Source organism: Cuculus canorus, chromosome 11, assembly GCF_017976375.1.
Source record: "Cuculus canorus isolate bCucCan1 chromosome 11, bCucCan1.pri, whole genome shotgun sequence".
Classification (NCBI taxonomy): domain Eukaryota; kingdom Metazoa; phylum Chordata; class Aves; order Cuculiformes; family Cuculidae; genus Cuculus; species Cuculus canorus.
In genome coordinates, this window is record NC_071411.1 from 5,425,339 (window position 1) to 5,438,513 (window position 13,175).

The 13,175-nt window shown below is 37.4% G+C and overlaps 1 protein-coding gene across 4 annotated transcripts in view; it reads right to left on the reverse strand.

Annotated features, from left to right (window-relative positions):
* ARHGEF3 (Rho guanine nucleotide exchange factor 3) overlaps positions 1–13,175 on the reverse strand; it is a 104,010-nt gene that overhangs the window by 66,814 nt on the left and 24,021 nt on the right. For 3 of the 4 annotated variants that reach the window (XM_054076676.1, XM_054076678.1, XM_054076677.1), the window contains exon 3: positions 11,530–11,596. In XM_054076676.1, the coding sequence (XP_053932651.1) occupies positions 11,530–11,596 (67 nt within the window). Of the gene's footprint in view, positions 1–4,108; positions 4,254–11,529; positions 11,597–13,175 lie in introns of those variants that run through there. The other variant, XM_054076682.1, reaches the window with a different exon arrangement.

Here is a 13,175-nt window from a genome sequence, read left to right on the forward strand (position 1 = left end):
AGCTTGAAGGCATGAGGGGACAACAACATTTTAAAGCAAGCTTTCCCAGAGCACAGCTCATTTTTTTAAGCTGAATGATGCTTCATGCATGCTTTTGAGGGCCATAAGTTCAGAACATTGATTTCCAATCAGAACTTATTACCCTGCATTCCAGTATCACAGTTCTTCATGTTATATTGGAAAAACCAACTTGCTTAAGCTCTAAAGAGAGAAAAAAATTCTTTAGTTTTATTATAAAAATGCTTTCCACACATATTTCAGCTGCCCTCTACTGCTCAAAGACATTACAGGTTTCTTTTTCTCAAGAGTGACACAAAAATCTAAACAAAAGCTCTGCTGCTTTTGAGGAAGAAACAGTCAGAGACGACTCGACTGCACAGTTCACACCAAGTTCTGCTGGTTCTGTTTCCCCTTCTGCATGCGTTCAGCTGGCAGGTGCTTTGTAAATTGGTAGCAGTAACAGAACTCACTTGTTCTTGATGTCCCAAGAAAACAAACAAATGAAAAAGCAAACTCTGCTACAAATCCATTACAACACAGCAGAAAACTCTGAAATGGTGAAGAGGTCTTCTACGGCACTTATGCGTTTGCACTGAAATTGAGGTATCTAAGCACTTCTGAGGAGTCACTCACATCTCTGCCAGACAAAATGGCAACTCCTTTCACCTTCCCCTGAGCACAGAGAGCAAGAGTTATTTCTACAGCGCTTATTGTGATGGATTTGAGATTTTCCGGTCGATGTCATTTTATATGAACACTGAAGTGAACAATGAAATGAAAGTTATATTCAATGTGTTTAATGTTAACAACAGGAAATGGGTGTGCATGTACGGGATGCTGTAAGGACAAGGATCAGCAGAGCTTTGTTTGAGGACTGGTATTTATTCTATCTTTATTTAACCTTCTTCCTTCCCCTTTTCAGAAGACGGGGGAGAGTATCAGTCTCTGGAATCTAGCAGAGTTAAACATTTTTTCACATAGATTCAGAAAAGTAAGTTACATACTTTTATTTCTTCTTCCTCTGTAGTTCTTTGCTACATGAGTGAACAGCAGTCTTTATTATATGATCCTTTCTCAGTTAGAACTTGCAGACTGCCACATAAATTATGCTTTTAATTAACACAGTCAATATCTAAGGATTCTAAATTCACCCAGGTTATAAATAAAAACTAAGATGCAATTTAAAAGAATCTATACAGGGTTTAGATTCATCTTCTGTTCTTGTCAAACACTTTTCAGCTGGGATCTGTCAGATCCAGTTCTTTGTACCCCCAAGTATTGTAAACAGTCAGCATGCAAATAATCCCTGTATTCCTTTGGAAGGCTGACGTGACGAAGTTGCAGTTCCTAGCCTTACTTGTATATGTTGTGGGACTTTATTGCAGGTCTAGTTGTAAAAGTAAGATTAATCAAAGCTAGGCTCTTTTAATGCTGTCATTCCACCAGCGAAGGTTTTGTGAGCTGGAAGGCATGGGGACTTCCTCTGACTGGACAGCAACGACCTTTACCGGCTGCAGTCGCCCAAATCACAGCTGTCAACCACCACTTCTGGTTGACAAAACCACTATATCTGTGTATGTATGTGCCTTGGTTTTTTTCTTGGAATAAAAATCACAATGAAATATTCTCACTTGAAAAGCCAATTTGTTCAAATAGCATTTTGCTATTTTTAAATATCACTTAGTTTTTAGGTTTGGAGGTTCTATTGTTTGGTTGGTTTTAATAATCCAATGGAGCTTCTCATTGCAAAAGAGAGCTTGGATTACTGGTACTGCATACAGCACCTGAACCACATACAAAAGAATGAAAAAACTCCCATGAACTAGATTTCTACATGCCATTAAATTGCCTTACATTTCCATAAACTGCAGTAATCCCTTGATGTCCTAATACTCTAGTGCTAGTCTGTTTTCCTCCAGTCTCCCGCATTCATCATCACTATGCTACTGTATCTTTAAAAGCACAGACAGGTTCCTGCACATGGCTTTTGATCTAAGCACCTCATGTGTTCTTCAGCATCACACAGAAGAAATAAAATAGCTGCACCCAAAATGGATTTTTCTGCAGATAAAGCCAATACAACTTTTACTAAATTACATGTTGCCATATCTATTTTTGGGCTTAACAGGTGTAAATACACACCCCAACACTTTAGCTCACTCTCTCAGGAAACAAGGCTTACAGGATATTTGCTGATATCCTTGTGACTCCTGATTCTTTACTTTATTTTTGCAAAACTTTTTGCACAGTTGCAACCAAAACTGACACAGAGATAACGATTTCAACCATTTTGGACACAGCATATAAAACAGGACACAGAATTTGCATCCAACTTAAAAGATTTCAAAGCAAGCCCAGCAATATTAGCGTTTGCTGAACACTCTGTGTGATTTTACTTCACAACCATCAATCTCCCTGGTGAGTCCTTCCAATATAAATTTTCAAGTGAATCATGTCTAAAATATATACTCACAGCAAATATGCATGTTAAGTACATCCAAAAAGACAGTAGTTACTAATCATCAGTGCCATTCTTAAGCCACTTAATCAAAACTGAGAATTCACACATAACATCTATTAAACTGATTTGCACTAGTTGAATAGCTCTTCATTTCTCTGATAGTCTTAAATTTTCCAAGCGTGTTGCAATTTTGCTTTACCTTTCTTAAACTCAATTTAAGTCAGAACTGCATAAAGCATTCCATCTTAAAAACATGCTGTGCAATAAATTTATCACAGATCATCTCTCTCGCTGTTGAATATTGCCACAGAAAATGGAAAAATATCTGTATTCCAATTAACAATCCATTCTTAAGCTTCAGTATACTTAAGCCACATTTTCCACTGAAAATCCAAGAGCGTATAGGCCATTGGATTTAGGCCCTTGACTTGCTCACCACACATTACAGGCCCCCACCTTTACCACGTGCTTCTAAGAACTTGGAGGTATGATTTTATTCAACATACACAAATGTTTTTAAATACAACTTTGCCTCCTAAACAGGAGGGAGCTCTCTAATTTTCCAGTCAGTGGAAAGATGCTATAAACTATGACTATACCTACAAAGCTAGATATCAGATTTGTGCACTTGAGACCCTAATGCACTAACTACTCTTATTCACGTGCTATTAACAGCTCAAAACAAAGCCACACACAAATCATTAATAATAGTCAAGCATTAAATGCTAACCATTGCAACATGTGAAACAAGTCAATCTGGACACTGCAGCGCTAAGTTATGCTGAAAAGTTTGAAATGACAGATTTTATAATATAATTGTGTACTCTGTTCTACTGCTTAATTAACGTTACAATTGGGAAGCATTTCCCCCCAGAATATTTATCCTAAATGTTCATTGCTATAAAATAAGCCCACTTATTCCTGTGCTACCTTTGGCAAATACAGAGAACAAGTACCAACTTTATAATTGTTCCTGCACACTCAAAGACGAATGTATACTTGTACCTCGTATCAAGTCTTATTTCTCTACACACAACATGCACCAATTCTTTTAAATTTTCCTTTAAACTAGGCTGTGCTTTCTACAGTTATTATCAACCTTGCATTTTGGGAGGGCGTGGACAGAAATGTCTAAAACTGCCCCCAGTTTTCCAGCTGATACCACATAAAGATTCTGCTCTGCAGGAGGTGTATGTACTGTAAAAACACTGTAAATAAGATCTGTTACAGCCTCCACTTTATCAATGCATGGACTTATACAAATAGCTATAAATGTTGCCATCTAAACCTTAGCTTCAGCCAAAATCCTCACTTTCACACTAGGAGACAGAAATGTTTACAAGCATATTATAAAAAAGCAAAACCAAAAACATAAACCCACCATCCTGCAGCAACAAACTACCAATATACAGAGAAAAACAAACCGTCATCCATCCCATTGGGAATATCAGAGTATATTATCTAAACTTTTAACTAATTTCTTTCCTTACAGAACAAAACGTTCCTGCTAAGCGATATTTTGTTTTCATTAATACCCAATTTTAAATCCTGACATGCTTGGAAGCATTATCTGTACATTTTCAACTTACTACAATGCCACACACACACAAACAATGAAAAGTAAAACAATCTCCAATTTACACCTACCTGATGGTGCACAAAAAAGCAACACCACACCATGAGGTATTTCGTATTGTACTCGGAGTTTAGGAGGTTTCTTAATATTCAGCGTTGACAGTGTAAAGTCTTTGCTACAAAGGAGTCCCTATGTCTCTCCTTCAGTTTCAGCAGGAACTCCTCCCCATGCAGCCACACAGTTTGCTCTCGCTTCCTGTCATGCAGTGTAGTAGAAGTGGCAGAAGCTGAGTTATATTTATTGTCCTGTCTCTCTCTGTTATGGTTTTTCCTCACAGCTTGTTTTGTATAATATTTTAAACAGGAGAAGTGTTTTAAAAATTGCTAAGTGAATGGCACCAGTGTGGTAAAGACACCATTAACATGGTTTTAAAATAATAGGTAGGTGTCTGTGGGTTTTGAGACTCAGTAACTGAAACAATACATCTCCACCTGTGCAACTCTTGTCTCAAAAAGCAGCAACAGGCTGTGAACTGGGGGGCAGACAACTATCTCCAGATGTAGATGCCTCCAAACAAAACAGCTGGTAGACACTAGGTGGAACTTTCAAACCTTTAGTTCACAGAAAACTTTCAGTATTTCAAAAATTAAGGGATCTGCTAAGCAGTTCTTAAATTAACCAAGGCGTAACAGCAAGAACACAGCACAAAACGTTTTAGTATCAGCCCAGAATCAAGGCCCAAAGAAGAGCTTGGCACAGCATCCAAATTTTGCCGTGAGGATGGATTAAGGCACTGCAAATTGCAATTTTAACTGTCATAGTTTGATATAACTGATGAAAGAAACTCGTTTTTGCTAATTCTCTAGAATCTAGATAAGCAAGCCTTTACATACTGCACCCTATGAAACCCAGTGAATCTTCACTGAGGTTTGGAAAGCTACATGCCTTAAGCATCAAGAAAGCATTCAACTTGCAATTATTGCTGCCTTAAATGTACCAAGTAAGACTGTTGCTAACTCAATGACATAAAGTTTCCCAGCCCACCTGAAGTTTCAAAGCTGCACATTTGCTCCTACATGATTCCCTGGACACATACACACTGGCCATGAATATGACTGAGAACTTGAAGTCAGTAAAATTAGAGGATTAGGTTCCATACTCATACTCCAAACTGCAATACATAATACTTCCTTGAGAGCTCTTATATTTGCACGCCAAATCATTCTTTAGACAAGAACAACTGATCGAGACTGACCTGCTAAAGAAAGCACACGTTCTGTAGCACCTTCAGCATTACACGCTTTCCCGTTCTATGTTTAAAAAGGGATTCAATTAGGAGTCATAGTTACCAGAAGCTGAAAGAAATCACAAATAAGTATCTACTGTGTAATAAATTATGGGATTTACTTCCACTGAAAGTATTCCACAATACTTTAAGCACTGAAAAGCATGAGGCCCATCTGGGACTTGGATTTAATTTGGGTCTTAAGCTGCTGCAACCGAGTAATTCCACAAACCAACAGAGCTTTACCTGCTCATATCATGCAAGGATGAATTCCACTCTAAGAGAAGTGCTTCAAAACTTGGTTTAATAAGTTATTTACAGGTAACTGAAGATTCTTTAATGTGCAAGGCTAATAGCTCAGTCTCAGAATGAAGAAAAACAACTAGAAATGACAGTTGGCTCTAAGAAACAAAACATGAATAAATACATAAGTTTGAGATATAACATGCCTAGGCAGACAATAAAAGGAATTTTTAAACCAGGAGTTATTGTCCTTTTTCCTTTGTTTAAATTAATTGGTAGCAATATTTCACTTTTTATTAAATATTCTATACCCTACAAATTATTTTAACTCTATATAGCTATACATAGAAGGTAATTACTTCACATATCTTACAACCTTACACCTCACTCTTGATCTGACCCTATCCTGTTCAACCTTTTCTGATTTGCGTAGCATCAATAAAATACCAATATATAGCTTCAACTTGTTTCTAAAAGGTTGATTACTCAGACTGAGTGACATCAAATTCAGCTGGATAACAGCATCACCCTGTTAACCATTACAAGTTTCTGAAACAAAGTCATAGGAAACCGTAATTCCACATCATGTGCTCACAAAGCGCAGCGACTGGTTGGGTGGAGGGAAACAAATACAAAGAAAATGGCAGATTTTGGTTTGAGTTAAATTGAACACGGGTCAAGTTTATCTGCTGTTGAACAAAGAAAAGAACGGTAAACGACAGCAGGAGTACAAGGTAACACCCAATCTATGATTAAAGACAGGAAATCTGCTATGTAACAGAACATTAAACCCAGCCAAAGAGAATGACAATTGGATCTATCTACTTTATCACATGTTGCTTCAAGCTCAGTATTGTTTGTATGTATAAAATAGCTGGTGTGACAGGTTTATAGCATATACAGAATATTTCTACTATAAATAACAAACCACACCCGGAACAAAAATAAACTTGTTATAAAACTCTTACAAATATCCATAAAATAAAGCCCTACAATGTTAATGAAATGATTGCACAAAGCAATTTTTGAGAAAACATCTATTGTGTGAAAAGACAACACGAAACTACAGGAAATGTTACCAAATGGGGGATATCACACTATTTTAATTATCACAAAATTATCAAAATAGGAATTAATAACTGAGCTTTAATAAACAGAATATCTACCCTTGACAATACAAATAATGATGGCAAAGCCTAAGCATTAGAGCATTAAACTCCTAAGCATTAGAGCGCACTCTAGATAGCATGGGCAGTAACAGCACATAAAACATATACATGCTTTTCTACCTGAGTCCCAAACTACTAGAAACCTGGCAAAGTCTAACGACCAGCCTGTATCACACTCCTTCATACCTAACTCATTTATAAATAACATAAATATCTCTCCAGCACAAGTTCAAGTACAACTGTATGTGAAGAACCTTGTAATTTACACTTTTGGTCCTACAAAAAGATACAGCTATTTATGACAGACCTAAGGACTAGTATATCCACAAATAATATTTTGCTGAAATTTGAAATAAAGCATTCTGACATGACACAACTAACCTAACATCATATATTGTGCATAAAAATGATCATTGTAAGAACTATGCTGAGTCAGCGCATCAGTTCGGCATAATCCCTTCTTGAATTCTTCTGAACTGTCTAATTAGTCAGCTGGACACACCAAGTTGCTTTTTATATTCAGCGTATACATTAAGAATATGAGAATGCTGAAGCACGTTTTGGAACTGCAGATGGAATTGACTGCTATCTAGTTACGCAAATGCCACACAATGAATTTCTGATAGCATCTCTATTTGTTTGCCAACATAAACCTTGCTGTTCCAAGAGAAATTAGTCTAGTGACTAATCAAGAGCAGTTCCAATGGTTTGTTCAAAAACAAAACCAATAATAAGCTCAAACGTTTAAAACTCTGCCCATAGATTAAGCATGGAGACATCAAAACCAGTTCTTTTACTAATGAAAATGAGTGTCCAGACTGTCTACTTGCTGTAGTTTCTAAAATCGAGTCTTCTGATCTACAAACTGTGTATCATGGAAGGGAATTTTTAAACACTCCTATTGCCCCCTACATTACTCCTATTAAAAGTCTGAAATAGTTTCCCTGCTCCTGCAATGCTTCAAAGACAGAACTGCAAGGCTACAGAGACACTTAGCTTCTACCAAGCTCGTTATACATAGGCTCTATGTTTACAGCATCCATCTTCTGATACATTAAAGCAGAAAGACTTACAGAATTACTTCTTATTACTTCTAATATCGGGTATCAGACACATTCTGGCCCAAGATAGGTTAATGCTAGACAGAGGCACAACAGCACCTCCACAAATGCAGCGTAAAAGAAAGTCTGAACAAAGACGGCAAAAGAGCAGTAGTGCTAGGGCAATTAAACTCTGAAACAGAAGAGTTTGCAACACACTTGAAGAGGAAGAAATCTAAAATGAACAATGGAGCATAGGAATACATCATCTGTTAGAAATTAGAAAAAGTAATATGGAATTTGTACTTTTTCTTTTCAAAGATAAAGAGGGGAGTGAGACAGGCCAGGGATCAAGCATCCACCTAGCGTCTCTTTAACCTACTGCAGGAGGTGAGAAGAAACCAAAGAACTCTGGACAGAGGGAAATGGATGAGCGTACAGTGCCGGAGCAGGCATGGGAGAGCAGGGATGCCAGCAGAACTCCCCCACATGGAGCAGTCTATGACTCGTAAAGGAACTAGTTTCTGACTGCAAAGTCATGATAGGTATAATATAATAGCTATGCTGTCAATTATGCAAGTCAAGTCCCCTGCTCCAGCTCACAGAGGAAACTATTTAAATTGTGCATACAAAATACAAGTACATTACCATAAAACCACGTGTTTATTAATGCATATGATAACTTGTGTTTTAAAAACCATATTGGTCATACTATAAGATAATGGTATTTAAACACATGTGATCCAGAGCCATTAGTGCATAATTCTACTTCAGCAAGTATGCATAAACGCCTGTCCGATACCACTTCTGATAAAGGTGTATTATGGGCAACACCACTGCTTATACAGACAAGTTTCAGTGTATACAGACATTAAATCGGTCAGAATCCAGGAGAGATGAAGAGGTGCTTTATGTGGTAGCATGCAATTATGTAACTTACGTAATTAATCACCAAGCTAAAGCTATGAAATAACTTCTCTTTTAGTAACTTTTATCGTGTTTAGATTCCTGCACCCTGGAGGGAATAACTGAAGTCTGCCAGCCTACACAAAACAAACATACCAGTTTGTAAATGCCGTCTAAAAAGTGTGGTATTCTTTCCATCTGGCATGAAAGACATTCTTCTCTACAAACACACTTGCAGCAAAACTAGCAAAGAAACCACTTACATATCTAAAACTGACCTTCAGGATGTTTAGAACACTTTTATGTGAGGTTTCTCATAAATTACATGATCTTTTCTCACAGGTGACCACATCTGCAGACCGGTTCGTTCAATGCTTTTGCAAAACTAAAAAGGAAACAACAAAGGAGGAAAGAGGAAGAAATCTAGTTGCAGTAAATTATCTTCAATCTTCTGGCAACTGCACTCCAAATCCATGCCTCAAACTATTTCAAGTAGAAAATGTTGGTTTAGATGTCACTATTTATTTACTTTTAGCACTGAAGTTCTTCAGCCAAATTTGGTGTGTAGGGGGAAAAAACGTAGAGAAACTGTCATAATGCTTCAGACGTTTGTTCATAATACGCAGGAAATGATGCTGTCTCTTTGTGGAACGGCAGAGAGAAATAGCAGCAATAAGCACAGACAAAACCAGCAACCTCTTCAGTTATGCCTCCAAACCGAATGTTCTTCATCAACCAGGTAACTGTTTTTCTTTTGATTGTCCGGTATTCACAGCCATCCACACCATCATCACATCAACAGTGGGACTACTACGTACCACTACTTTTGCAATCATACCTAAATGCCTCATTAGAAAAAAAATCATTTGAAGACTTTCAGTAACATGAGCTCACCATTCACCAAGTTTAGAAACTTATCCTGTTAGCAAAACCAGAAAGTGGGTGATTTTAAGGGAGCAAAAGGGGAGACAGCTGAACAAGGTGAAATCTGGAACTCCTCAGGAGAGATTCTTAGTCTTCTTGAATTCAGAACTTTCTTATAAATAAGCCTGAATATTCTTAACTATGGTAAAAAAATACACAAATACGTGACTCAAGACTGTATCATAACTGTGAAACAACCACAGAAGCTTTAATCCTGACATCTTCTAACCGTGTATGCATGACTGTACGAGTGTAATCCTCATTTGAGGGGAAGCTTTATTAAATAAAACTGTTTCCTGCACTGCATGGTAACACAACACATTATTTCTACATACACAAGGAGCAGCATATTAAACTGCTGTCTCTTACGTATGAGAACTAAATACTGGTGCTGAGGAAAGCCTTCTATCTGCATCAAGGTTTTAAGGGAAGTATGGTATGGCGATGCAAAGAAAGAGTGAGGATTAACGGCAACTAGAAGACAGTGCAAAAATAGGATCAATACCAATCTTCTCTGTGCTAATATCTGTGCTGTTCTTTCCTTTATGTACGTTACTGACCTGCCTCAGAACTGCCTCATTCCACTCTTACTCTTTGTGGCCCTGGCCACAAATTGTTCCCCACTTACATACATTATCTTGACATGGAAATCTCTGCTGAGATAACTAAATATGATCTCTAACCATGGGGCTCAAAATAGCTACCCACCACAGAAAAGTTTCTTCTGATAAACTAAATTTAAGTAAGGAAAGGAAGAGAGAAGTGCAGAGGAGTTTCTTGTGTACATGTTTAGTATCAGCATGTTCTTTATCTTACTTTGAGATTTACATTGGTGTATGTTCAAGGATGCTTAAACATGCCTACTCTATCAGCACGAAACAGAGATATTTAAAACCAGTGAACTGACTGCAAAGTGCAAATAGGTAGATGAACACGACATTGCAATTTGGTGCTTAACTGCTTTCTTCTCTTATTTTTTGTACCTCTTGCAATGATCCTCTTTTGTAGTGTGTAACATATAAATAGCATAAATGTTTAAAGATACATAGATATGAATAAGTCAGATCCAGCCTTCCTTTGACGTAAAGGTTGCAATAATACTATGGCTTAGATACAACAAGCAGTGACAACTCCTCCTCCTAGACTACATCCCAAGCTACAGCACTTACACACACAGCAAACACACCACTACCGTTTGAACACAGCCAAGATCACATGATGTTTTTCAACAAATGGTGTAGAAGGCGTCACAGGACATAGGGGACAGAGAGGGGACAACAAGACTCTCTGAAAGAATTAATCTGCAAAAGAAGCACACCTCTGAAACCTGAAGAAATAAATAAAAAGCTTCTGATATCGCTGACAAATATTAAAGTTCTCAGTTTCACTTGCCTTCCTTTTCCATGTGTCTTTTCATTCAGCTATTGTGAGAACACGTGCTTCTGAATTTCCTTCCTCAGCCAATCAGAAATATAACCTAGGCCCTTCTGCCTTGTAAGAAATCCATGTAATATTTGCTATCATTCTCCAACTGTACTTCCACAAAATTCACATCTGCAAGTTTTCAATAAGCAACTTTACAGATTTCTATAGCAAACCAGCACTTTAAAAGAGTACATAACCAGCTGAGTTTTCCCGTTTTCAGATATGAAAACACATGATTTGTTTTTCTTTCTAAATCACACATTAACCCACTTACATTAAATTATCTCCACCACCCCTCATAATTAAGTCAGCCAATCACATAGACAAAAGCTGGTTTTTTAGACAGCCTTTCAGGAAGTCATAATGCTAAAAGTTCCATTTAATAAATGTTTTGCCACAATTTCAGTACTTGCAGATCATGTTTTAACAACAAAGTTACACTGCAGCAGAAAGAAGCAGGAGAAAATGAGAGAATATGAACAAAACGCCACCAAACTTACCCCTCTGAAATTCCAGCCCTTGGTAGAAGGAAACAAGGAAAAATTGTTCTGTTGCTGTTGTTTCGGCCTGCAAGATGAGACAAGAAAAAGTGTTTCAGCTGTCATACTTTCTATATCAATAACAGAGTGATAGTGGAGGAAAAAAAGAAAAACACAGGCTTCAGGTACCAAGACACCTTAGATTTCCTCGGCTGTACTCCTGATAGGCTTCTTTCTTCAGTTTATTTAAATGTTTTAATTCAGATTGAGAGCTGAGGGACATAGCAGCCTTAAACGCCTTCAGAGAAGCACCGACTTGATGCCTGACAACAACTTCTTAGTCCTACTGATTTTCAACAAGAAGAGAAAACCCTGACCTGAACAGTGTGGGTCTATGAAGCTGCAATTATGTCACGTGAGGTGCACTTTGCCAGCTGTACTAGATGGGGATACTAAAGAACCTTTAATCCTAACAGAGAAGCTACTCAAAGCACCAACGTAAAGCAGGCTGGCCGTACCTGTGTGTGACGTTAAAGACTAGAAAAGCTGACTTCAGTTTTTACTCATTCTAAAAAACCTTTCTTCCACCCTATAATTATCGCTGTACAATTATTTCTCAAAAGTAACCATAATATTCTCCACTTCGCTCTTAGTGAGCGCTTTTCACCAGCAAGACCTTAAATTACTTTACAAAGGTAAGCAAACATTGTTGAGATTTTACACATGAAGTCAGATCAAAGCTTGACAGACCTGTTAAGTTGACAAAACCAAAAAATAGTTTGGTGGCAGGACCTAAAGTGCTGAGCACACCGCAACTCCAACCATGCAATTATACAAATTACCAAAGCGATCACAAATAATAACAGGAATACAAAACATTGGTTATAAAGCAGCAAATTAAATGACTGCCTGTCAAATCTCACCATCCAGCAATAACAGGACAGATGTTTTGCAGCTAAAGCACTGCACTAACACATGAAAGATCTGGGAGTCGTTCCTGCTGCTTATAGATCCTGAAGGACTTCAATAATTGTGTCCCGGATTCTCTTCTGTAGACTCAGGACAGCAATAGTTAGGTCTTTTCTCCTGCCTTCTGTTTTGGTGTAAAATATTTGGTGTACAGACATTTTTGCTAATAATAAGTCATCACTGGCACAAGCATCACTGTTCTTTGTGATGTCATCTGCTCAACGTATCAAAAGTGTACACTGATATATCGTTCACAAAAGCATATTTATTTTAACATATCACGACATTTGTAATACTACATTACACACACCAAAAAAAAAAGAAAAAAAAAAAATCAAAGTGGTATACCTGGTGAAGCCCGAGATACACAAGAGTTTTTTTAACTTTGCACAACAGTTCTGAACAACAGTTATTGTCTTACATGCTTGAAGCTATGGATAATAATAAATTAATGTTCTGTAAAAGCAGGAAAAACAAACATGGTTTGATCTACTTAATAAAAAACACTGTGTCTTCCACTTGAAATCTCACATACTATTTCTCTTCTATACTATACCAGTGACTCACTTGCCAAACAGAAACCAAAATGTTCACTCAGACAAAAGAGACAAGGAATTTCTTAGTAGTTTGTGAAATCCAAGCAAAACAGCATTTTTAGTTAGCCCCTGGAGAAGATACTAATACCCACAAAACAACCA